Source organism: Rhinolophus hipposideros, assembly GCF_964194185.1.
Source record: "Rhinolophus hipposideros genome assembly, chromosome: 23".
Taxonomy (NCBI): Eukaryota; Metazoa; Chordata; class Mammalia; order Chiroptera; family Rhinolophidae; genus Rhinolophus; species Rhinolophus hipposideros.
Window position 1 is genome coordinate 3,501,627 of NC_138069.1, and position 24,624 is coordinate 3,526,250.

Sequence of the window (24,624 nt, forward strand, 5' to 3'; positions counted from 1 at the left end):
GGTGTATTATCCTTGGCGTGTACTGTCCCCCATGAAAAATTATAGGGCGGAGTTCTGGTCAGTTTGGTGAGTGCATTACACACCAGCGGCTAGACTGCCACATCCCAGGCCCAGAATGCCCCATTGCCCTGTATCTGATGCTCCAACAGGCTTTAACGTGGCCCAAGGAGGACTTCTAATAGGCACTCAACAAACGGGTTTTTCTGTAATGAAACAGTTGGGTGGAACATGAAAAACATTTTCCAAGGACAGCACCCACCCCTCCCCTGCACCTGCAGCCATCCGTGTTTCTCTTTCACACTGCTGAAATGACAGCACTTGTATTTTTTCCTATGAACATGGCCCTGGGGCTGACGCCCTGGTGCCTGTGCAGGCTCACCATGTTGTGTGTCCTCATCGACGACCCTGTGACAAGCACAGAGGCCACCCCTTTCCTCTCCCAGTCCACAGGAGCGGCTTGGCTTTGGGTCCCCCTTGGGACGGCCACACAGGAAGTGTCCCTGGGACCAGGAGCTTGCAGGCCTCCTGACCATGCAAGGGACCATTGGGAAGACAGAGCCTAAGGCCTAGAGGAAGCCCAGTGCAGAAGGGTGCCCCTGCCCCCCAGGGACTGACCTTGAGCCTCCCAGGGCAGGAAAAGATCCAGATCTGAGGCCAGAGGAGATGCTGGGAGAACAGAGGAGGAGCGGAGGACAGAGGGAGGGAGAGCCCGGGTCCAGGAAGGCAGAGAAAAAACCAGTGAGAACACCCCAGGGACCGACCTGCAGACAGGCAGCGCCCTCGCCCTCTCCCGGGAGCACCCCAGCACGCAGGCGTGCTGCCCAGTCCGCCCAGGCCTGCAGGCCACCCGCAAGGCCCTCACAGGCTGCGCTCACCTTCTGAGGAGCTGTCCTCGGTGAAATAGTGGGTCGCTTCCAGGGCGGACTCAGCCTCCTCTGAGCTCAGGGCTGTACTCAGAGAGAAAAGAGGATGAGGGCAGGAGGAAACGTGACTGTCACCAGGGCCATACTCCTGTGTCCTGGACCAAAGCCTGGCTCGCCCATGGCAGGGCCCACCGCTCCCAGCCCCACTGAAATGGTGTGTGGTAACAGCGGTGACGGCAATGCCGGATTCTGGTTATTGCTACTTTGACTTTTATGTTGTGTTTGAAAACGTAATACGTGTCCCAGGTAAGAATCCATCAGTGCAGCTGGGAGGCAAGGTGGCTTGGGAAGGTTGGGGTGGCCCTGGGTGCTCTCATCTGCAGGCTCCTGGCCTAGTGGGCTCTGACAGCCCAGGCCTCTCCCTCAGCTGTCTTTGGTGGCTGGTACCAACTTCCCTGCAGGTGTCCCTGGGGCCACTGTTCCTTGTCGCATTACAGGGAAAAATCAGCCACAGGTGAAACACCTGTGTCAAGAGCAGGACTTTCACAGAACAATCTATAAAAAGACCAGTCTGGGCCCTGCCCCAGGCCAATGAAATGAGAGGCTCTGGGGATGAGTGTGGTAGCAGTATTCTGAAAACCCCATGGCCGACTCCCAGGCAGATGCGGACACGTGTGACTGAGCAGCAAGCCTGAGGCTGGGATTTGCACCTGCCCCTCACAGATTTCTCCTCTGAAAACCGCCTTAGAGAACGCTCCTGGCGGCCACCCTTGCTGAGCTAGGTCAGCTGGGCCCTCATAGCGGGAACACAGCAACTCCTAGATCTGGCCTGCCTTCAGACCAGCTGCCCAATCAGGAGGCTGGGGCACTGCTTAGAGGAGCTACAGGCCACAAGACAAGGCTCCCCAGGTCACCTTGAGGGCCTTGGTGGTGCCCTGGGCAGACCCTCCAGGGATACACAGGAACACCTGAGAAACTTAGGACAGATGAACGAATGCAAGTGGTCTCCGTTTCGAACCTCAATCTCCACTCTGACTCCGCCCAAGCTCCCTGGGACCCTAGCCCCGGGGCGAAGTCCTCCCTGAGACACTCCTGCATGTCCCCTCCCAAGTCACAAGTCATGGCCCTGCCCGCAGAACAAGATGGGCTGGCTTCAGACCTAGTGCATAGGATGGGGGAGTCCCCACTATGCTTGGCCCCCCAGAGGCCTGTGCCTTGGATGCTGGAGCCCCAGCTCTGGACAGGTAAGTACCCCTCACCGGGGAATGGGAGGGGAGGCTCTCACCTGGGGGCAGGTGCAGCTTGTAGAGCACCTTGAGCTTGTCTGTCAGGTCCCCATGGTACATCCCGCCTGTGGAGGAAGGCCAGAGAGGAGGCGCATTGGCAAGAGGGCTCCAAACGCCACAGCTGACCCTCGCTCTCACGCCCCCTTCCAGCGGGTTCTGGTGGGCCCCTCCCTGCAGCCTGGCTCCCTCAGGGAGAGGCCCCCTGCTCTCCTGAGCTGGCCCTTCTCTGGGGCCCGCAGCTCGGCTGTGGGCAGTCACAGGCTGAGGGGGTAGGGACCGCACTGGACCCCCACACGTCTCCAGTGGAAAGTGGCCCTGCCCTTCTCAGGGGTCCCGGGCGCTGGTTGGCCCCAGAGCCACTCACTCATCCCTGTCACAAACTCCTTAAAGGTGATCAGTGAGTCCTTGTTTCGGTCCAGGAGCCGGAACATGCGGCCTGCCAGCACGGGCGTGTGGGCGCCGCAGGCCCAGGGCGCCAGGCGGGTGAAGAGCTCCTGGAACTGGCTGGTGTTGATGCGGTACTGCTCCAGGTAGGGCAGGCTGGGGTCCCGCCGCACAGCTCCGGGCCGGCCACTGCCCCAATACTGGCTTGTCAGGTGCTTGGCCTGCAGGGGCACAGCCTGGTGAGAGGGCGCTGTGCCTACCCTGCTACTGCACCCAAGGCTGCAGAGGCCTGGGTCGGTGGCTGAGCCAGCCACAGCCTCTCACGCAGGAACCTCCTGCGTTGCAGTCACCAGCCCTCGTTCAGACATGGGAACTGGGACGAAGCAGGGCTGGGACAGACCACAGCAGGCCATGGGGGCACGGGGAAGCGCTGCCTCAACTCTTCTGGCTATAAAACCACAACATGGCGGCGGCTACCTCGGGGGCTGAACCAGAGGCAGCTAGGGGTGGGCTGGGCGGGAAGCTGGGAACTGACCAGGCGGACAGGTAGTGTGCACTCGGCTGTTTGTGCCCAGTCTTCAGCCCCCTTCTGTCACAGCACCTGAAATTTTCTTGGGAAACCCCTCCCGTCCCACCCTCAAGCAATATGGCCCAGCAGCAAACACTTTCCTTTGTGACAGCACCTAACTTGAGTCAGTCAAGAGACTATCTCCAGGCTTTTTGCTAAAACCACCTGGAAAGAAAACTTCTCCTTTTCACTGAGGTTACTGTGAGGACAGGATGACCTGGAGCAGCTGACGACAGTCCTGCCATTCAGTGGGAAAAGCAGTCCAGAGGACGTCTGAGGAAGGGGAGGCTGACAGCATTTTTGAGCACCCAGATCCAGCCATGCCTGAAGCTGTACATTCCTAGACTTTTTAGTTACATGACCCACTGCATTCCCTCTTCTGTGTAAGCTGACTTGAGTGGATTTTCTGACACTTAAAAGAGCGTCCTGCCTAAATTCCAAGGATTAAATTCTACCACATGAGGCTTGTGGTAGCTGCATCTGGGGGTGTCTTTAAATCTATTTGTCTCCTGGCAGGAGGCTGCTGTACTGAGGATGCACTCAGGGGACTTGGGTGGGGTACTGGTGCTGCCCTGGTTCCTGGATGTCACCTTGAACACCATGTAAAGATCCTCCAGCTCTTCAATTGAGAAACCAATGTCCCCGGGTATAGCTCGAACCTAGAAGGAAAGAGAAATGGATGTAGTGATGGATTTTTAAGTGCCTGCCATGGTAAAAGCAAGACGCTCTTGAGAGAATCCCCATGTGGATGAGGGCAAAAACATGACCCGCCCTCTTGGTGTGGCCAGCTGGCCCAGAACATGCATTCAGGGAAGGGGGTGTGCTCCACCCGCTTCCCCCTCGTCACACATGTGCCACTCAGTTCCCACTCCCTCCTGGTGGGCACTGCAGGGGCTTTCTGAATTCCCAGTCAGGGACGTAGGGTGAGGGGCAGGCACCTAGTGGCTGCTGTCTGTCTGGCTCCCTGAAAAGACCCTGCACTGGCTCTTTGGAAGGTGTTCTAGAACTTCTCAGTCAATTCTCCCTTCAGAGAAGGGAGGACAAAGGCTTCTGGCAGATGCAAGGTGGGTTGGGTGGCTAGAGGTGGCTGAGTGTCAGTCCCCAGGGATGGGGCAAAGCCAGGCCAGAGGTGTCAGCGCAGTGAGCTCATGTTTGGCCTATAGGCACTGGGCTTCAGAGACTCTTCCGAGGGACCAAGCCAGGAGCAGAAAGTGACCCAGACCCTCCTCCCCATTGCCCCAAATCGGCCCCTACACGATGGCAGCCCACACGAGGCAGCATTAGAGAGCCCCGCAGTTGCCCTGCCCCGTGGGGAGGTCTAAAGATAGAGCCCACCCGGGTCCCGACCCCCCTGTGCCCCGCTGGCAACCTGGGGCCCTCGTACCACACTCCTCTTGGCCGTATCCTCCAAGGACTGGATCACTTTCAGCCTCTGTTTAAACCGCATCTGTTCAATGTCGTAGGCCCTCAGGCTGCTGAATTTCTACCGGCCAGAGGTGACTCGGTGAGGTAAGGCGGAAGCATAGAGCAGAGGGCCACCACTGCCACGGCCACTGCCCCCACACCCACACGGCCCGGGTGGAGTGGCCTGGCCAAACAGCCCTGGTGAGTGCTGACCTCATATGACACTTTCAGGAGATCAAAGATGTCCACCTCTGCAGGACGGTCATCTCCGCTGGTCAGCAGGGCATGGAGGTGCGGGATAGGTGGAGAAACACTCTGCTTATTGACCACATTATCCAGGTATCTGTAAGGATTAAAGGGCAGAAGTCTAGACCACCCACAGGCGACAGGGCCTTCTTAGCCACAGCTAAGTGGTGTGGAGGGACCTAACTTGCATAGCCTCCCAATTAACGAGGGAGCTGCTGTGGGCTGGGCATCCTCCCTGAGGCAGGTGGGAGGTGAGCCCTGGCAAATCGAGGATTCTCCCTGGAGGCAGCCGAGAGAAGGCCTCACCCCCGCCAGGCATGATCCCTACCTGAGGAAGCAGGCTGTCCTCCGGGAATCCCATTGGTGGACCCTTACCACACCAGGAGAAAGCTTTGTCCCAGGGTGCTCCCCACGCTGGCGGGTCTCTGGGGCCGTGGGAGGGGCCCCACTTAGGCCAGGAAGAATCAGGGACCAAAGGAGTGTCCCAGGAGAAACGTACAAGAGGAGCCCTGTTGTGGGGTGTCCACAGTGACCTGCCTCCCTAGGGACACAGCCTCGGGACAGGGCCTAACTTGGGCCAGCCAGGACCACATGCCCTCCCAGGCTCTCTGGGGTGGGCCTGACGTTCAGGTGGGAGGGTGGCTGGTCCCCCAAACCCACAGGCCCCTGTTCCCGAGGAAGGCCTGATGTATCCGCTGAGGGAGATGGGCATGAGAAGCAGTCGAAGGCGGGCCAGTGGCTAGGTGTCCTGACAGCACTGCGGACAGAGCTGGTCCAGCCCAGGGCAGGGTGGCAACAGCCCTGCCAGAACAGGACCCCTGCTGGCTCCCACGGCACCGGGACTGGCTCAGCAGGCAAGTGGCAGTGTTCCAGGCTGTCTCAGGAGGCTGGGAGTGTTCCAGGCTGGGCATGTGGGCCGGCATGACTGCACAGGCTCAGTGGCTGGGCAAGAAGGAACCAAGAGGGCCCTGGATATAAGGGTATGAAGGCCAGGCTGGGGAGCTCAGTTCCTTTGTACAGAGAACCACCATGGCACAGGGAATTCCCATGTCCCGGGGCAGAAACAGGGTCAGATTCTGATCAGAAAGAGCCCTGTGGGATGCTGGTGGATGAGATGGGAGCAGGGAGAACCGTAATGAAGCAGAACAGGGCTCAGGGCAGGGGTGTCATGGGCCTGGAGGGAGGAGGCTGGATCACTGAACACGTCTACGAGGACAGGACGTGGGGACTGAGAGCTGGAGGGTGCCAGGATGACCCTGGGCCTCACGCGTGAGCAGCTGAGTATCAGCTCCCTCTGTGGTCAGAGCAGGTCCAGCACGGGCCTCAGTCTGGATGACAGGAGGCAGCGATGCTGCTGGGCTCAGAAAGGCACACGGGAGGCCCTGCTCTTCTGGCGCCCCTGCCCAACAGGCCATCCAGCCCAGCATGTTTGGGCCTGCGGCCCGTTTCATTTCCCTGTGGGGATCACTATGCCAGTGCCATCTGTCTCCCACCTGACAGAGGCTCTACCCTGCCCCTGGGGTGCCACTGGCTCAGCCCTGGCTGGGCATTTGGTGGGCATGGTCACTGAATGCTGACCGAGGAGCACCCAGGGCTCTGCCGGTTGGCTGTCCAGCAGAAGGGAGGCTGCTTTGGTCACCTGCCCAGGACGGTCATGGCCTCGCCCTCGTCACTGCAGCTCAGCAGCTGCTCCATGTTGGATTCCAGGATGGCCAGGGCCACCTGCAAGACCACCTTGATGCCCTCGTAGAAGAAGCAGTCCACAATGACCACGGCGCTCTCGAAGGGCATGACACTGAGGAAGAGGGTGAGGAACCAGGAGAGCGAGATGCTAGTGATCACCCCCAGGTCCTGCATCTTCTCAGACAGCTGGGGCAGGAAGTCTCTCGTGAGCTCTTCGAAGATGCCCTGATCCACTAGGGCCCCTAGGAAAGCACAGGGAGTGTGTGGCAGTGAGCCCAGCCTGGGCTCGGCGGCCCTCGTGTGGGGCCCTGAGGCCTGAAGTGCCAGAAGGCCCCAGGTCCCTGGCCAGTGCTGCGTATAGGGGCTCAAGGCAGGTGAGCGGGCAGAGAAAACTAGAAAGAAGAAACCCTCCAAGTTTTCTTTCTACAGCTTCCTCACCACTGTGTGAAAAGAACAATTTCTTCCACTCTACTGGATTTTCCTTTGGGGAAACACGATTTTTTCCCCTACAAGTGTCAGAAGTTAACAGTGGCCTCGGTGGCTTCCGTGTGTCCTGCCCTAAAGCTGATGAACAAATGTGATTTTAAAGGACCCCAAGAATGGAGACACACAAAAGCAAACAGTGGGGGAAGGACATCTTGGAAGAACAGACACGATTACATATGTACTGAAATATGCCAGCAAGGGCACTCCCACGGAGTTACCCAGGTTTTCCTGCAAGAGTTCATGAGAGGTGGGGCTGGGTGTAGGTACAAGTATGAAACACGCTCTAGCGAGGATGGAAATTTTCCACAATAAAAACGCTTACGAAGAGTTAGCTGGATGGGAATTTAGGCCTCGACCCGACTTTTAAAAACCACTGAATGTGTGGTTTCCCTGCCAGCCACTCGTAGGGAATCGGCAGGAGGTCTGGGGGGACGACTGGGCGCATGTGGCTGTCACTCTGCAGTGCGCAGGGGTTGGGCTGCCGGCGGGCAGCGGGCACTCACCTACCACCCTGTTGTTGTAGTAGTCGGGCAGCATGCGCTCGCACAGGGCCACCAGCAGCCAGAAGGCCTCTTCCTCACTGCCATAGAGCAGGAGCACTGACGTCACGATGTTCATGGCCTGTGGGCAGAGATGGCGCAGGGAGGCTCCGGAGCTGGATCCAGGAAAGCTGTCACCCACCCCGCCAAAGGGTTTTACTCTACAACCATGTCTGGTGACAACAAACCATCCCACCCAACTTGGTGCAATTTGCCAAAAAGCAGTTTGTAGGAAATCAATTTGACAAAAACGGTCAGTTAAGTCCCTCAAAATGGGCCAGCGGGTCCTTGAGAAACCAAGAAGGTGGACGTGAGATGTGGCACTTCTTCTGGGGTCAGAGGTGTGACATGGGTACAGGCAGATGTGTGAGTGAGCTGTGTGCGAAGGCCACTCAGCTACAGGGAGGCTTTGGAGAGACTGGTACCCTGAACAGCACTTCAGTGGTGACAAATTATCTTAAACATGGTTTAAAGCCAGCACACTGGCTTTAAGATGTCATGCAGAATATGGCCCCACAGAAAGTGGTTTCTGGGGAGGTGGCCTGCGTTTCTGAAATCCAGACGCAGTCTACAGGAAACAGAAAGCCATGTGACATGGCCAGGAAAACACCTACTGGATTTACAATCAAATGCCGCCAGAAATGCGTATCAGAACTCCAATGAGAAGATACCTCACACCAATAGAATGGCTGCTATGAAAACCAGAAAATAACTAGTATTGGTGACGACGTGGAGAAACTGGAACTCTTGTGCAGTGCTGGTGGGAATGTGAAAACTAAAATCGGAGCTACCACGTGATGAGCAACTCCACCTCTAGGTACAGACACAAAAGAACTGAAAGCAGGGAGTGGAGCAGACACTGTACACCCAGGTTCACAGCAGCATGTTCACAACAGCCAAGAGGTGGGCAGCACCCAGTGTCCCCGATGGATGAATGGACATGCAAAGTGCGGTCCATTCATGCAGTGGGACATCATTCAGCCTTAAAAGGAAGGAGATTCAGACACATGTACAACACACATGAGTCTTGAGGACATTATGCTAAGTGAAATAAGCCAGTCACAAAAGGACAGATATTGACTCCACTTATATGAGGTTCTTGGAGCTGTCAATCAGAGAGACAGAAAGTAGGAGGGTGGCTCCCAGGGATAACTAGGAAGGTTGTTTAATAGGGACAGAGTGTCAGTTTTATAAGCTGGAAGAGTTCTGGAGATGGATGGAGGTGATGGCTGCATAAACATGTAGTTAATGCCATTGAACTGTACACTCAATAAACGGTGAAGATGGTTCAATTTTATGTTATGTGTATTTTATCACATACACTAAATAATGAAATGCCTTCAGGACCCAGACCAGAAGCACACAGAAGACAACTTAATATATAGCATGGGAATGAGGTGAGCAATTCATATTTTCAATTACATTTTTTTGCGTGGTCAGGCTTTTCCTGGTGGGAACAGGGTACAGTTGAAGGTGTGAGGCCATCACTCAGGTCCAGCGTTGTGGGGATCTGCTCCTGTGAGCCTCTGGTGGGTGACGCTGTCTCTGGGCCCCCACTAAGCCCCCTTACCTGGCAGTAGCCGATGGTGGGGTTTCGGAAGGCATACGCAGTCAGCACCCGCCGGAGGGCAGCGATCCCCAGCTCGTTCTGGAAGGCGGGGTGCTCGGGCATGGAGCGGTGGAGGTCTCGCTCGATCTCCTCTGTAGCCAGGCTGTACTTCCCCATGGATTTCTCCACCAGCTCAGCATAGTAGCCAGGGTGAGTCACCATCTCATTCCAGGCCCCTGTGGAGACACAGCTGGCAGCTGCCTCTCTCCTCCTCCCATCCTGGGACTTCGGGCCAATGACAGGGCAGGTTGGAGGCACCAATTACCACAGAGAAGTGAAACTTTGGGGTGAGTTATGAGGTGTCAGGCAAAGGCTCCCTCGTGACTGCTTCTTGGAGGGGTCACCCCACCCAAATTCCCATGGCTGATGTGCCCTCCTCCTGAAACTGTCCACGTGGCCAAGGGTGTGAATGTTGTTAAGAGCCTGTCCTAAGGGAAGGGGGCCTCAGGGGTGCTGCTCCCCTCCCACTGGGGGTGGAAAGGAGCCAACCTGGCGATAGTACCCTCCCGCCCTCGTTGGTGTCTGCTCCCCAGGACGCCCTCCTGGCGTGGGCTGCATGAGCCGCCTCACAGTGGTGAGCCCCATTTCCTCCTTGTAAAAGGCTGGCAGTTCCTGCCTGGCAGACTCCGGAGGCAGGCCAGGGGGCAGCAGAGCTTCCCCACGAAGGTCGGGGGCCATGGAGGTTGAGGCCGGGCAGCTCACCGGAGAAGAGGAGCCACAGCTCCCCACGGAGGCTCTCAGGGATGCCCTTCAGCACCAGCGCCCGCGTCCTGGCAGTGCGGTACATGCACACGCCGCGCCCATACTCGAAGAAGTGGATGTGCCACAACTCCTCCTTCATCTTCTCCTTGGCCTGGTGGGGGGGCAAGCAGGGCCTGTGAGTGCAGCCGGGGTGTCGGGCTCTCCTGCCCCACGGCCCCCACCCAGTGGCTCAGACTTCCAAGGACTCAGCCCCTGCTGGGCTGAGCAAGCACCACCGTCTGGTGGCAGGCACCCCTGCAGAGGCCTGGGGCCCGTGGGGATGGCACTGCCCAGCGTCAGCCCCGGCCCGGGGCGGCGTGAAGGCACAGTCACAGGCTGGCAGGCCCCCCAGGCCTGCGATGGCCCCCTCTGCGATGGAGCCACGCTCCGGGCTTACCCCCTTGGCCCCCAGGTCCTCCATGGGCGTGTTTCCCTGGAAGAGTTTGAGCAGGCCCTGGGAAGTGGTGGGTGCCCCCTGCGGGTCAGAGGTTGGGCTGGCGGGCTGCCCCAACTCCTCCTGAGGAGCTGGCAAGGCCTGGAAAGGACAACACAGGAGAGACAACACTGATCCCAGGCGTCCCATGTGCACTCAGACACTGCCACAGGACGGTCGGGGTGGGCCCTGGGTCTGACCGAGCAGGAGGCCTCACTGGCCAGCCAGACATGTACACTGTCCCACTTCACCAGGCGCCCCCACATTGGCCAGCCTGCCGTGCGACTGGTTCTGGGGCCCACCAGGTTAGGCTCTCAGTGAGGTCAGGAGAAGCCAGCTCATGTGTCCCCAGGTCCTGGCCATGGCTCCCAGGGACACAACCTCTGCTCCAGCCTCCGGAGTGCAACCAGGCTGACCCTATAGGGACAGCTGCTGATGGCATCGTCCTGATGGTCCCTGGGCACTGTACACAGTGGCTGGCTCAGGTTGGGACTATTGGGAAAGAACACTGGGGACCCCATGGAGCCCGAGCACTGAGCTGCACAGAGAAAAGGCAGCAGGTGCCAGGGACGTCCCTGGTCACCTAGCACAGGCCCAAATCCAACACCTGGCCCCACCCTTTTTAGACGACAGGGTCCTAACTGTGTTGGCAGCCCCTCCTGTGGGTGCTGAGGGAGGGCTGGCGTTCTCTCTCTCAGGCCCTCTGCGGGCTCCCGAGGTGCCACTTCTGCTGGCTGGCACATGCGCCTCTCTAATTTGAACATTCATGCCAGCTTTAGACCAGGTTCTCAACGTCTGCTGGGCTTCCAACCAGGCTGTTGGGGCTTCGGAGGTGAAGATAAAGACACAGCCTTGGAACCGGGTGTGGGGAGGAGTCCCCACCTGTGGGCCACCTCTGCTGCAGGTACCTCCCCGCAGGGGCTAACCTGCATCAGGGGAGCCTGGGAATCTGCTCTCTTGCTGCACAGACAGGTGGCTGAGGGCAGGAGAAACGGACCCTGTGGTGGTTCTGGGAATGTGCTGGGGGGCAACATGGGGCTGGCAGAAGGAAAGTGGGGCGTCAGGGACAAAGGTCTGTATCTGTAAGGAAGCCCTGGCCTTCAGGATTCTTCCCTGGTTTTCTGGACCCCCTGCCTCTGGCCCTCACCCTGCCAACAGGGCAAGTAGGTAAGTTCCTGGCCTGACCCCCATCTCCTTAGGGAAGCACCGGCATCTGAGCCCCCTTCAGGCAGTGTGGGTGCCACCTGCCACCTGCCCCCTGCTTTTCACACTGTGTTCTGCCTGCAGGCACCTGACTTCTAGGTGAGCTCGCCACCGTGGGCAACAGCCTGTACACAGAGCTTGTTCCCTGGCCTGGGGGGTCTAGAGCTGGTGCCCACTCTGGTTTTGAAATGGATTTTGGCTCCATGAAAATACTTTTCCATGATAAACTGCTAAAATCCAGGGGGTAAGACCCCAGTCCAGATCAAGCGTGCCCTGATGCAGAGTCTGCTTCCTGCCCAAGGTGCCCCAAAGGAACCAGGACACAAATGGACCTGTAGGCCACAGACCAACTGACAAGGCTGAGACCTCAGCAACCACTGTCCTGCGTGACACACGGTGTCCACAGTGCTACGGTGAGCTCACAAGGCCAGCCACCTATGAGTCCTGCACTTCCCCAGGCCAGGCTCTCTCCCCTTCCTCTGGGTAACCATCTCACACGTTCTTCCAGGGCAAACCTCCCAACTGCCTGCCCTCCTCACTTCCTATTGAACCTACTTCCTGTCTCCTATTTAATTGAGGGAGCAGAAGCAGGAGCAATCTATGGACGGTCACAGCCAACCCCGGGACCACCTTCTGCGTCTGTGGCCAAGCACGCCAGGCCCAACCCTCCCTGTACCTACGCTCGAGACCGCGTTCCTCTCACCCCCAGAATCTTCCTCTAGCAACTGTCCCCTCCACTAGAGTCATTCCTACTGGCCCGGACCATGCTGGCGTTGTCCCTACAGGTTCTCCTGCTCAATGGGTGGTGCTCACACGGGGCCACTTTGTGCAAGCTCCAGCTGTACACTAGGATCCATGCGCCTCCGTGTAGATGCTACACTGCCATTAAAAAGTCACCCCTCACACACCCTCATCACTCTTAACTGACTCTTATATAAAATTTCTCATAAGAGTTGCCCAAACTCACTGTATCCTTTCCCCCTCTTAAGTTTTTTTTTTTTTTTGGTCAGAAAGTGGTACATTTATGTTCTAAGAGTCACCTTTATACCGATATCTAGGACCCTGGGTCCCTCATTTTAGATATTGTCGATTCCCTCCTACGGGCAATACTGAAATTAGTGTGTAACCGTTTGCTCCCCTCCCCACTTCCTGCCAACATGTAATGTAGAGTCATATGCTTTCACTCCTTAATAAGGCAATCAATGAGCTTATTCTACTTTGCATGCCTTATCTCATGTTTTCACTGTACTCTATCTCCCATGTAAAATATACATACTATTGGTGACCTTTGTTTTTGTTATCCAGTCTTATTTCCACAGGTAATTATGTTCAATGCTCCCACCAAACTTTCTGCCAAGGCCTCTCCAATCATTTCTTGGTTGTCTGAAGGTTGTTCTCTATCAGATTTCTCAAAAGCTGGTAGATTCTCTGAATTCCCGTGTGTTCCCTACTGTCTGTAGTCTTCATACGTGGATAGAAAATCCTGGGGTCATAGCTTTTTTCTTTTTATTGTATATCTTAAATTTTACTCAATTTGTATAAAATGTTGCTACCAAAAGTCTGATGCCTCTGATTTTTGTTCCTCCAATGATTTGGTCTTTTTTGACTGCCCAAAAGAATGTTTTAATTTAAAGTCCAGTAGTTTTATCAGATGCTGTCTCAACACTGACTATTCTGTACTGATTTTCCCAGTCATGCAACGTGACCTTCCACCAGGCAGGGTCAAGTCTTCTCTCATAGTCAGGAAATTTTTCTTTAATTATAGTTTCTCTTATTTATTGTTCCATGGCTTTGGTTTTCGTTTTTTGGGTTATACAGAAGTTGGATCTTCTTTGCCTAACTTCTTTATCACTTCTCTTGACTATTTTCACTCTATTTTTTTGTTTGAATCTCTTTCTACCCCTAAGTCCTCCCATCTTGTCCGTATCCCTGAATGAACTTTCCGTGGTGTCTATTCATTCTTGTGTTCTTGCTTGTATAATTTTCACCTCTGAAATATTTCCATACTTTTTTCTAATTCTTTCCTGAGCCCTGTCAACTCTCTCTTCACATTTTTCTATTGACTAGTCACTTTATTTCTGAGGTTTTAAAACATTTTTTATTTATGCCATTCTTTAGTAGTTTCTATCATTTTTCTAATTATTTTTTAGATCATTTTAAAATGTTGGAGTACAGTTTTGATCTGCTTTGAGAAAATATTGTTCTGGTTGCTTTCTTTAAAAGATAATTATTGCAAACAACATCTGATAAGGGATAAATGCCAGAAGAACTGCAGCTCAACAGCAAAGCAATTCGTGTGCTTTCTCTGTCTATGGGATGTTATTTGGTTTGTTTCCCTCCTACAGTAATTTTTATAGGGTATGGTCATATCCTTCTGTTGCTCACATTTAAATGACACGACTTCCTGTCCCTTCGGGAGGACGTGTACGAATGGGCAGATGTGGGCAGGGTAGCTTTCCGCCCTGCATAGCTGGAGGGCCGTCTTCTGCTGCAGTCTCTCCTTCAACCCCAGGGTCCCTTCCCTGCTCAGTCCCAGCTCTTTTTCCCTTGGAGGGCTCTTTCCTTTGGGGAGGGAGCTTTTGTTGGGTATTTCTGTGATCCTCAAGGGCTTGGACCACCCAGGGTCTCTGTCTTCCCTCAACCTGTTAGTGGATTCCATGTTATGTTCTGTTTACTTATCTGTGAACAGGAGTCTGAGAAATTTGTTCCCAGTTTCACTGGTTGTTTCTCAGATTCATTTGCTGAGGTTTTGTTCAGTGAGGAGTCTCTTTGGCAAGGTCAGGGGAGAGCTGTTTTTTTTTTTTGTGATTTCTGGATTCCTTGGCTCTCGGGACTGTCAGAGCCCTTTTTTCTCCACCCCCACCACACCCATTACCTCAGCACAGCTGCTGATTCTGTGTCTATACAGAGGAATGCTGCATTTGGTGTGACCCCACCTATCGTATTCTGGGGTTTGTGGAGATACCCTTTCACCTGATTCTGTTGAAGATGTTGTCTATGCTTTTACTTTTACCCTTAAAGTTCCTCTGTGCATTTCTATGAGGAAATTGGTAAGATTTTAAAAATTACCAGCTACCACCACCTTGCCCTGGTTGACGGCCACTTCAGTCAAGCTTTTTTTGGGTTGTACTGAACAATTCTTGTCAAGGCCCCCAGGACCTCTGTTTGCCATCTCCAGTTGTCAATTTCTTGTTCTCCATATACTCGACCTCAAACTTCATATATCCAAAACTGAATTCTTCCCACCCTGCTCTTCCTGCATCTTCCCCATGTGATTAAATGGTGATTTTGTTCTTTAAGCTGCTCGGGCCGAAACCACAGTGTCATCTTTGACCCTTTCCTTCTCTTCTACCCCACATCTAATCCATCTCTCAGATCTACCTTCAGAATACGCCCTATACACTAACACCGAACAATCCAAAAAGGAAATTAAGAAAACAATTCCATTTACAAAAGCACTGAAAAGAACAAAATACTTAGGAATAAACTTAACCATGAAAGTGAAGGACTTTTACATTGAAAACTACAAAACATTTCTGAAAGAAATTAAAGAAGACACATAAATGGGAAGACATACCATGTTCATGGATTGGAAGATTTAATATTGGTAAGACATCCACTACCCAAAGTGATCTACGGATTCAGTGCAATCCCTATCAAAATCCCAATAGCATTTTTTGGGCAGAAATAGATAAATATATCCTAAAATTCACATGGACTCTCAAGGGATCTCAAATAGCCAAAATAATCTTAAAACAGAAGAACTAAGTTGAGGGTCTCACACTTCCTGATTTAATAACTTACTATGAAGCTGCAGTAATCAAAACAGTGTGGTACCGTAGAAAGGCAGGTAGATTCACCAGTGTAACAGAATAGATAGCCCAGACATGAACTCTCGTACATATGGTCACATGATTTTCAACAAGGTGTGCCAAGACTATTCAATGGGTAATGAACAGTTTTTACAACAAATGGTGTTGGAATAACTGGATATCCACAGGCAAAATGATGATGTTGGATCCTTACCTCATACCATACACAAACATTAACTCAAAATGGAGCAAACACCTAAACAGAAGAGGTAGAAAGTATAAAACTCTTTGAACAAAACATAGAGGAAAAGCTTCATGACATTGGATTGGCAATTATTTTTTGGATGTGACATCAAAAGCACAATAAAAGAAAAATAGATAAAATGAACTATATAAAAATTAAAAACTTATGTCCATCAAAGGACACAATCATTGGAATGAGAAGGCAACCCATAGGATAAAATATTTGAAAATCATATATCTGATAAGAAGTTAATATCCATAATGTATAAAGGACTTCTAAACAACCTGATTACAAAAATGGTCAAAGGGCTTAAACAGACATTTCTCCAAAGAAGATATACACATGGCCAATAAGACATGAAAAGATGCTCACCATCATTAGTCTTTGGGGAAATGTGAATCAAAGCCACAACGAGATACCACATCACACCCATTAGAATTGTTATTGTAAAAAAACAAAGAAGCAAACTAACAAACAAACAAGCAAACAAACAGAAAATAACAAGTGTTGGCAGGGGTGGGGAGAAATTGGACCCTTTTGCATTGCTGGTAGGAATGTACAATGGTGCAGCCAATGTGGAAGATGGTATGGCTATTCCTCAAAATATTAAACACTGAATTACCATTTGACCTAGGAATTCCACTTCTGGGTTTATCCTCAAAAGAACCGAAGGTGGGATCTTAAAGAGAAATGTGTACACCCAAGTTCACAACAGCATCATTCACAACAGCCAAAGGTAGAAGCAACCTAAGGGGGTGTTTCCCCTTTCCTGTGTCAACTATGCCTCAGGGTCACCAAATAATTGATGAGAGGAAGTTTATATTTATGGGAGTATCCCAGCTAATAAACAGAAGGAATGACAAAATTAGAGTAATCCCTGACAAACGGCTGGGTCTGAACAATGCTCATCAATGACAGGGAACAGCACATGACAAGATAACCAGGTGTCGTATGTGTACCTCTTGGTGAAAGTCCACATCACTGCACTCCTGCCTCCAAGAAGACCTGCCGCCCAAAACGCAAACACTGAACCTGAATCTGAGCTGAGTCTCTCCACTCAGCCACCCACTTACAGGAAATAAGGGAATGCAGTCAATAAAAAACAAACTTGGAGAAATTCTACAGCACAGATGACCCAATTCCATCAACAAAATACTGCAAGAAAGAGGGGGGCAGGGAGAGAGTGGGGAGAAAGAGAGTGTGCGCGTGCATGTGCAGAAATCTACTCATATAGATAAAAAGGAGTTTAAGAGACATATCAACCGACTATAAAGTGTGACCTATGGGTACGTTAACTCCAATGATTAAAGTGTAATAAATACATCTACATTTGGGGAAAGGTGAGTATAAGTATTTGATATTCAGCAATTCTTGTTAACTTTGTTGTGTAATAATGAGATTGCAGTTACCTCTTTAAATGGGGATCTTTCCCTGTATGAATCTCAGACTGAATGACTGACAAAAGAAAGGCCAGGAAAATGAACCCAAGCTCCCAGGCTGGATGGACCTGCAGTGTGGCTTTCAGTGCAGCACAAGCTCACAGGGTGGTGGGTCCAGCCAGAGAAGTGTTCTCCCCCGCGACGGGCCTTGAGGCGGACGGAAATGCCAGGAGGACTGCAGGGATATGGCTGGGTACAAAGCCCGTGACTTTGGGCAGCATGTGTGTCTGGACACCTGAGACGGGGGCTCGGTCAGGCTCCCCACCCCAAACCCAGGCGGCGCCTCCCCACCGAGGCCCACAGCAGGGATCACAGGGCTGCCTGGACTCCCCTCCTTGCCCTGACCCCCAACCTGCAGCTCCCCAGGCACCCTCTCACCTCTGGGGCTGGGTCCCCGATGCTGGAGTTCCTCCCTGAGCCACTGCCACCAGGCTGCTTGGATGGCGTTTTCTGGAGAAAGTCAGAGATCCTCTGAACTAAGAAATCGCGGTCTTTGAGGTTGGCGAACAGGAAGGTCATCTTGCTCTTGGTGCTGATAGACAGAGGGCTGGGCAGGACACTGCAGCTGTCGGCTTTTTCAACAATGGTTACCTGAGAAGGCAAAATCACTGGGTGTTGGTGACTGAGGATGTAACGCCCGGGCTATGAGAGCACAGCAGCCTCAGGCCGCCCTCCCCCAGGCAGGGTGTGGTGATGGGACAGGAACGCTCAGCTTACTGCATTCACATGCTGACTCTGTCGCTTGCTGCCGTGAGCAAGTTCCTCATGTGCATGTCTAAACCTGCCCCACGGGGGGGAACACATCGGCCCTGCTGGACTGTCATGAAGATGGTAGGCCTAGTCGATGGCCCTTATCAGCTTCCCGAAGATGGCCAGTTCTGTCCGTGCTCTGAAGCCCAATGGGCAGCCGCCTGCCCAGCCATCCTACGCACTGCTTCCCAGAACACTTGCTCATGGTGCATCCGGGCCTCGCTCGGACCCCAATGTGTGTGGACAGAGCAGCACAGGTATGGAGGGCATAGGACGGGCTTTCAGGGGCCCCTCTGCAGAGCCCACAGCCTGGGATGGGGACAGACAATGGCCATGCAGGCTAAACATGGTCACCAAGGCGGTGGGGGTGACAGGACCAACTGGGTCACCGGGCTGCTTTGTGCTGAAGGCTCCTCTGGGGAGGTGGCGGTTGAGCTGAGACCTGGTGCAGCCAGGGCAGGAGCTGGGGCAGAGGTCAGCAACCACCTTGAGGGGGTGCCAGACTTGCCTGATGGACAAGGAAAGGCTGGAGAAGCTGGGGCTGGGGAAGAGGGGGGCGGTGTATGTGTGTGTGAGGCTCTGTGCGCATGTGTACATACATATATGTACGTGCATGTGTGTGAGGTGTGTGCATGCATGTGAGGGTGGTGTGTGTACATGTACTGGTGTATGTGCATGTTTGTGTGCGGCGTGTATGTTACATGTGCAGGTGTGTACGTGTGTGCACACAAGTGTGTGTGTGCATGTGAGCTGAGATCTGAGAAGGCGGAGTGCTCGCTGAAGGTCACACAAGTCCATAGGCATGTCGGGGATTCTCCGTATCACAGGAGAAGATGCTGCAGGATTCCATGTGGGGCACTGACATGCTCTGACTGACGTTTTAAACTGCGTTGGCTGCTGTGGGAGGATGCGTGCTACAAGGGGTTAGGTGTGGGTAACCTGAGATGGCCCAAGCAGATGATGGTGTCCTAGGTGGTGACGACACCGTGGAGAGGAAGAGACGTGCTATGGTCAGGACGCAGGAATGATGTCAGGTCAGAATCAAGGGTGGCCCCCACCTTTCACTGGAGTGGACAGAGGGAAGGGGTGCTGCTGCCGGGCTGGGATGAGAAGAGCACATTTGGGTGTGCAAATTCAAGAGCCCACCACACACGTGAGTGCAGCTGGCTCTGAGTGAGGAGCCCTGTGACCCCCTGGCTGGGCCACGCTGGGCCAGGGACTTCATCTCGACCAGCAGCAGAGCCCTCCCGGAAGCACGAGATGACCCTGCTCCCCAGTCAGCCAGCACTCTCTGCTACTAGAAACAAACGTCAGGTAGAACGGATCTGGGGCCTAAGGAGACCCCTCAGCACCACCCATGCCTCGGGGCCAGGCCAGTACAGCACCCAGGACAAACGCATGGGCCTGGTGCCAAAGAGAGCGTGGGGTCAAGGGCCATCTCTGAGCTCCTCAGCTGGGAACTTCTGGAGCTGTGGCTCTTTTGAGTCCTTTGCTTGACTTCCTTGGGGAACCGAGGTGGCACACTCCCCCATACCTCTTCATAGCTACACCTGTAACGCGAGGGTTTGTACAAATGCCAGGAAGGTCTCACTGCTCTAGGTTTTTACAAAAATCAAAATACTGTGTTGTAACTTAAGAAGTTCCCTATGCTTCAGCCAGTGTGCCCTCCTGGGCCAAGAGCAAAGGGAGGCCTTGCGACCAGCCCTGACTGCGGGGTCACTGCCTTTTGTCTGGGTGGGGGCCCTCTCCTTCCCTGTCCACATTTTGCACTGCAGCACAGGACACAGGGCCTCTACCTCTGACAGGTGAGACTTGACCTCCGTCCTGACAAGTGAGTGCTGACTTCCGATGACACTGCTGGAGCCTGAGCCACAGTCAAAGCAGGTGTCGGAGAGGGACAGTGAGGTGGCCTGAGAATGGCATGGCAGCACTGCTGCAGCGTCAGCATCCTCCAAGCTCATCCAAAGTAGGGCTCTGCCAAAGTCCAGCCGCAGGCCAGGAAGGGAGGATTGACGCATACTCCCTGGACACTGAGCAGGAAGGTGCAGGTCCTTCCTGAAGTTTCCGTGTGTTGCAGGGTGAGCGCTCCCAGCACAGCAAAGCCCACTCCTGGGGGGCCTGGCGCCGGGCAGGCGCTCTCTTCCCGCATGCCCCCCACTGAGTGCCGAGTCGGGCCCGGTGCTCACCTCCCTCAGGGGTATGATGAGGTGGCAGGCATCGTCCTCCTTGCTGGCGAAGCAGATGTAGCTGGTGGAGATGAACATCTGGCCGGGGATGTGCAGCTTGTTGAACGGCGTCCACAGGGTGCAGGTCGTGTGGCCGTCGAGGCGCTCGTCCCCAGGCAGCCGGAATGTGGCCCGGTAACTCTCATTCTTGGCTCGGGCATCCAGATCTCTGGGAAACCACAGTGCAGGTGGGAGGGAGGGGGACAAGAGTTGGGTTTCCACATGGGGTCTGCGCTCTTGGGGTCCTCCCATGAGCAAGCCGTGCCCAGGAATCTTACAGTCCAATAAAACATGCACCTTACATGGCCAAGGAAAATGTGGGACATTAGTACGACCAGCCCAGGACTGGTCAGCAAACAACATGCTCTCTGAGACCTAAGGGCGTGGAGGTCACCTGGAGGCTGACAGGGTGACATGTCGCTTGCCCAGCGATCTCTGCACCCACCCTGCTGCTTCTCACTGGGAAGACCCAGTCCCACCTAGAAATCAGGGTAAGGACCTCCCATCAGGCAGATGGGAGCTAAGACTAAAACACATGCTGCTGCTGCTGGATTTAAAACACACACTTGCCTGGCCTATGACTGTGAGGCGGCCTGGCACCCCGCTCCTCAGCCCTGCGGTGGCTCGGACCTTGTAAACACCTTTCTCTCCCCAGCTCCATGGAGGCTGCCAGCAGCCTGAGTAGGGCCTGGAGGGGACACCTTGATGGCGAGTGCCAGAGACTGCCAAGTACCAGCCCTGCTCCTTTTCCTTCCAGAAGGTGCCAGAAGCCAGGCCGTCGCTCACACCAGGAGAGTGACATCTTTGGACAGTGGTGCAGAGATGCACCCCAGGCCCCGGGCCTCGGCCATGGCTCTGAGCACGCTTGTGTGAACGGGCTGTGGGGCCCAGGGCTTCATGGAACCTCTGTGTTCCCAGACAGCCTTGTGAGTTTCCTATGAAGCTATGATGGAGGAACGCAGACAGAAGTGCTCTGGAGGGCTGGCCACCATTACTGGTGCCTTTGTCTACCAATCCTCACAAACAGGCAGAGACCTAAGACCTCCCTGGCTGCACTCCAGCCCCAGGCCTGGCCCCGTGGCTATGGCTAAGAGGGGCCACTGGCCAAGGGGTGCTGAGAGGAGCTGTCAATCACAGGGGTGGAGGCTGTGCACCCTGGGACCTGGCCACTGAAGCTGGCCAGAGCAGCCTCTGAGGGCGCCTGACAGGTGGTGGGGACAGGCTGGCAGCAGGCTCACATCCTGGCTCTACTGCTAACTCGCTGCAGGGCCTTGGGCCAGTTACTCAACCTCTCTGTTCCTCAGCTTCCACTCTGAGACCAAGGAGTGTGTGCAACCTCCCCATCACGAGGTGGTGAGAGAGAACGTGCTTCTCAGGACAACCCCTCTGCGGCTCTTGGTGCCCTCTCGCCACCACACCTTCCCCGGCCCCTCCCGCAGGTCCTCCAGCCCAGACAACATACCGCTTCAGAGCTGAGATGTTCCGAAGCGGCCGGGCGGGCCTGGGCAGCGCCTTGTCCTGCAGGAAGCCCTCACTGTCCAGCAGCTGACGCATGGCGAGGTTGGCCAGCTGCTCCATGAGCTTGAAGGTCTCTCCAATGTTAAGGAACATGGAAAAGAAGAGCTCCTGGTCCCGGGTGTCCACGCGGATGCTCTCAGGGAACAGCAGGGTGGCGTTCTTCTCCAGCCGCGTGACGTCCACCCACTGCACCACGAGGCTCACTGGGCAGCCGCAGAGACAGACATACCATCGGGTCACATGGGCTGGAGGGCGGGCTCTGACCCCCACGTGCACCCGGCACCCACTGCGGGGAGTTGCACCGCGAGCCTAGCTGTGCTGGGACATGTGCTCCATGAGGAGACGGTGCCGCTGGGGTCTGCACTGCATCCTGGCCAAGCCAGCGCCGGCCCAGGAACAGACTGGGTGCACGTTTGCCCCAAGAACGGCTAACATGACATGAATGAACGTGTGCACATAACCTAGTTGAGATTCTGGCCCCAAGAAGCCCCATCTAGTGGGAGTGCAGATGTGGGAACAGAAGTCACAACATGGTGTGACCAGCACAGAGAGGACACCAGCCAAGCAGGATGAGGAGGTAGGTGCAAGGGAGGGAGAAGGCCTTGCTGGGGTTGGGAAAGGCAATACCAGGACCCTGGGGGCTCTTTGTCAGGGTAAGGTGGCAGCAGAGGACACGGGCTGCCCCTGGGGACTCTGCCTTGTATCCAGGGCTTCCCCCAGGGAGGGATCTACAGTGCCAAGGCACGGCGTGCCCTGCAGCCGCTCATGGACACGTGTGCCTCGAATACTCCACTTCACAGAAAGAGGGGAGGCCCCCGTGCTGGTGGACAGACATGGCAGGAGCCCCCAAGAGCCAGTGTGGGCCTGGCTCACATCTGGGTGTTCCTGTCTGGGCCAAGGCTGAGGTGGCAGTTGGTTTTGGGGAGACCCTGTGGTGGGTGTGTGGGGACAGAATATCTGGGGAACGAGAGGAAGCAGACTCCTCAGGGACTTTGGCTGTCTGGAGGTGGTGAATTTTTTGGAAGCGAGGTGCAGGGGCAGAGGAACTGAGGAAGACAGGAGCAGCTGGGGGCCGGGGGGCCAGAGAGGCGCTGTGCTCACCTTCCTTGCCCAGCAGGAAGGAATAGAAGCACAGGTGGTTGACGGTCAAGTAGAGCCAGCCCTGCCTGGGCACGCGGCCCTTCCAGTAACTGCAGGAATAGTAGTTGACCAGCTTCTCTCCCTCGGGCATCCCGAACTGCTTCCGCATCTTCAGCTCGGCCTCCTTAAACTTCCCGGGGTCCTCGTCTCCCTGGGGCTGCAGGTTCTTGTTCTCTTCCGCGATGATACCCTGCAGGAGGACGAACAGACTGGTTCTCAGCAGGCCCAGGGTTCCCACGGCCTGGACAGGCAAAGGCCAGAGCAGAGCCCGGGGACCCAGGTGGTGGCACCAAGACGCCAGCCTCAGGGCCACAGCCGAGGTAGGCACCCGGTCAGCTGCTCCGGCAGCAAGTGGTCAAGGCATGTGGTCGGATCGACGCTGCCCACGTGACTGGGGAGTTCCCTCAACTCCCTGAGCTATTATCACCACTGGCATGGAGCAGTGACTTTTTACATAAACACTGATTTTTATACAAAATTCCTAAAAAAAGCACACAGTAGAAAATTGTTTTCAGTGAAAAGGGACTCTCCTGCCACCCCCGAGGCCCCTCTCCCGGTTTCCTCCCAGACACGCAGGCACTAGTGTACCTTTAAGCAGAAACGTGCATTTCTCTTTCCCTTTCTTTACTCAGATGGCTCTGTGCTGTGGCACTGCTCCGTGAAGCGTTCTTCTCACGATGATGTCTTGGATAAGTTCTGTATCTGCGTCCCCCTCCCCCATGTACCGGGGTCCCTGCCTCTAGACCCCACCCACAGACCAGCCGCCGGGCCCAGCCGCCCCAGGGCACACCCATGCTAACTGCATCCTGCCTGCACCTTCACTGGCTCAGGCTGCCCAGGATGTCACTCTGGGCCGCAGGGCCAGCCCCAAACCTCTTGGGGTAAGAGACTCTTAGCCCGCTCAGCTCAAAAGGTATACACAGACCTTCCAGGTCGGTTACTCACTACACTAAGGGAATTCATGGCCAGCGCTTGTGGTCTCGCCTGCTGCTTGTGCTGGGCCTCCTGTCCCGCCATCCGTGGGCAGGGAGGACAGCCAGGAGCCGGGGCAGGACCCGAAGGGCAGTGTGCTCCACGCTGTCTACCTCAGAGCAGCCGGCACTGCTGTAGCTGTGACTTCAACATCTCTCCCTCAAGATGCCTGTGGTGTCGGTGGAGTGCTCCTGTAGGAACTGGCTCTAATCTGGGCAAAACGCCTGGCAAAGCCCTCTCATTACCAAGGCCCTGCCTTTGTTTCTCCACCCACTGTAACCCCTCCAGTGGAAAGCACAAGGTGGGCCCTGGACAGCCTGGGGGCCACCACTGGCTGCCCTGCCCCTAGGACCACCTTCCTGGGTTTCCACCAGCAGCTGCACCTGGGAGACCCCCAAGCAGGGAGCAGAGGGGCTGACACGGCCTGTCTGCATTCTCCACCGGCCTCTACTCAAGGAGTAATGCTCTGCACCAACGGAAATGAGCCTGCCTGGCTCACAGCCTGGGATTTTCTGTTTGTTGGCAGATATCGCTGGACTGTAAAAATCACAGGGTAAACTTTCAATTCTGGATTCCATGTCTTTAATAGTTTTAGGAATATTCACGTTTCCTATTTCTTCCTGAGCCTCAGTGTCAGTTCTGTGATGTGGTAGGCCAAATAACGACCCCCAAAGATGTCCACACCCCAACCGCCAGAACCTGGGAAAATGTGACCTTTCAGTGCAAAGGGGACTCTGCAGATGTGGTTAAGTAAGGCCTCTGAGGGGGAGATCCTGGATTATGTGGGTGAGCCCAAACTAATCAGAGGGGTCCTTTTAGGAGGGACGAGGGTCAGGGTCACAGAGGAGATGAGGAAGGGAACTGACTGACTGACCGGGAGATGCCATGCTGCTGGCACTAAAGATGGAGGAAGGGCCAAGAGCCAAGGAACACAAGTGCCCTCTAGAAGCTGGAAAAAGACTCTAATAAAGTGTCCATCTTGTCTACATTCTTAAGTTTACAGGCTTAGTGGCCTAAAACACAAATTCATTCTCTTTCCATTCAGGAGGTCAGCCCTTCTTTGTTCTGTTTTGCAGATT

At 54.7% G+C, this 24,624-nt stretch overlaps 1 protein-coding gene across 2 annotated transcripts in view; it reads right to left on the reverse strand.

Annotated features, from left to right (window-relative positions):
- The window catches only part of TBC1D9B (TBC1 domain family member 9B), a 37,954-nt gene that overhangs the window by 4,918 nt on the left and 8,412 nt on the right, over positions 1-24,624 (reverse strand). The window contains exons 4-19 of one of the 2 annotated variants that reach the window (XM_081035572.1): positions 22,535-22,763; positions 21,378-21,636; positions 19,877-20,084; positions 17,319-17,531; positions 10,207-10,344; positions 9,771-9,921; positions 9,030-9,244; positions 7,424-7,541; positions 6,391-6,676; positions 4,719-4,848; positions 4,486-4,584; positions 3,692-3,760; positions 2,514-2,754; positions 2,149-2,214; positions 876-947; positions 616-666 (exon numbers count right to left, since the gene is read on the reverse strand). In XM_081035572.1, coding sequence (XP_080891698.1) covers positions 616-666; positions 876-947; positions 2,149-2,214; positions 2,514-2,754; positions 3,692-3,760; positions 4,486-4,584; positions 4,719-4,848; positions 6,391-6,676; positions 7,424-7,541; positions 9,030-9,244; positions 9,771-9,921; positions 10,207-10,344; positions 17,319-17,531; positions 19,877-20,084; positions 21,378-21,636; positions 22,535-22,763 — 2,545 coding nt within the window. The remainder of the gene's footprint in view (positions 1-615; positions 667-875; positions 948-2,148; positions 2,215-2,513; positions 2,755-3,691; positions 3,761-4,485; positions 4,585-4,718; positions 4,849-6,390; positions 6,677-7,423; positions 7,542-9,029; positions 9,245-9,770; positions 9,922-10,206; positions 10,345-17,318; positions 17,532-19,876; positions 20,085-21,377; positions 21,637-22,534; positions 22,764-24,624) is intronic. The other variant, XM_081035571.1, reaches the window with a different exon arrangement.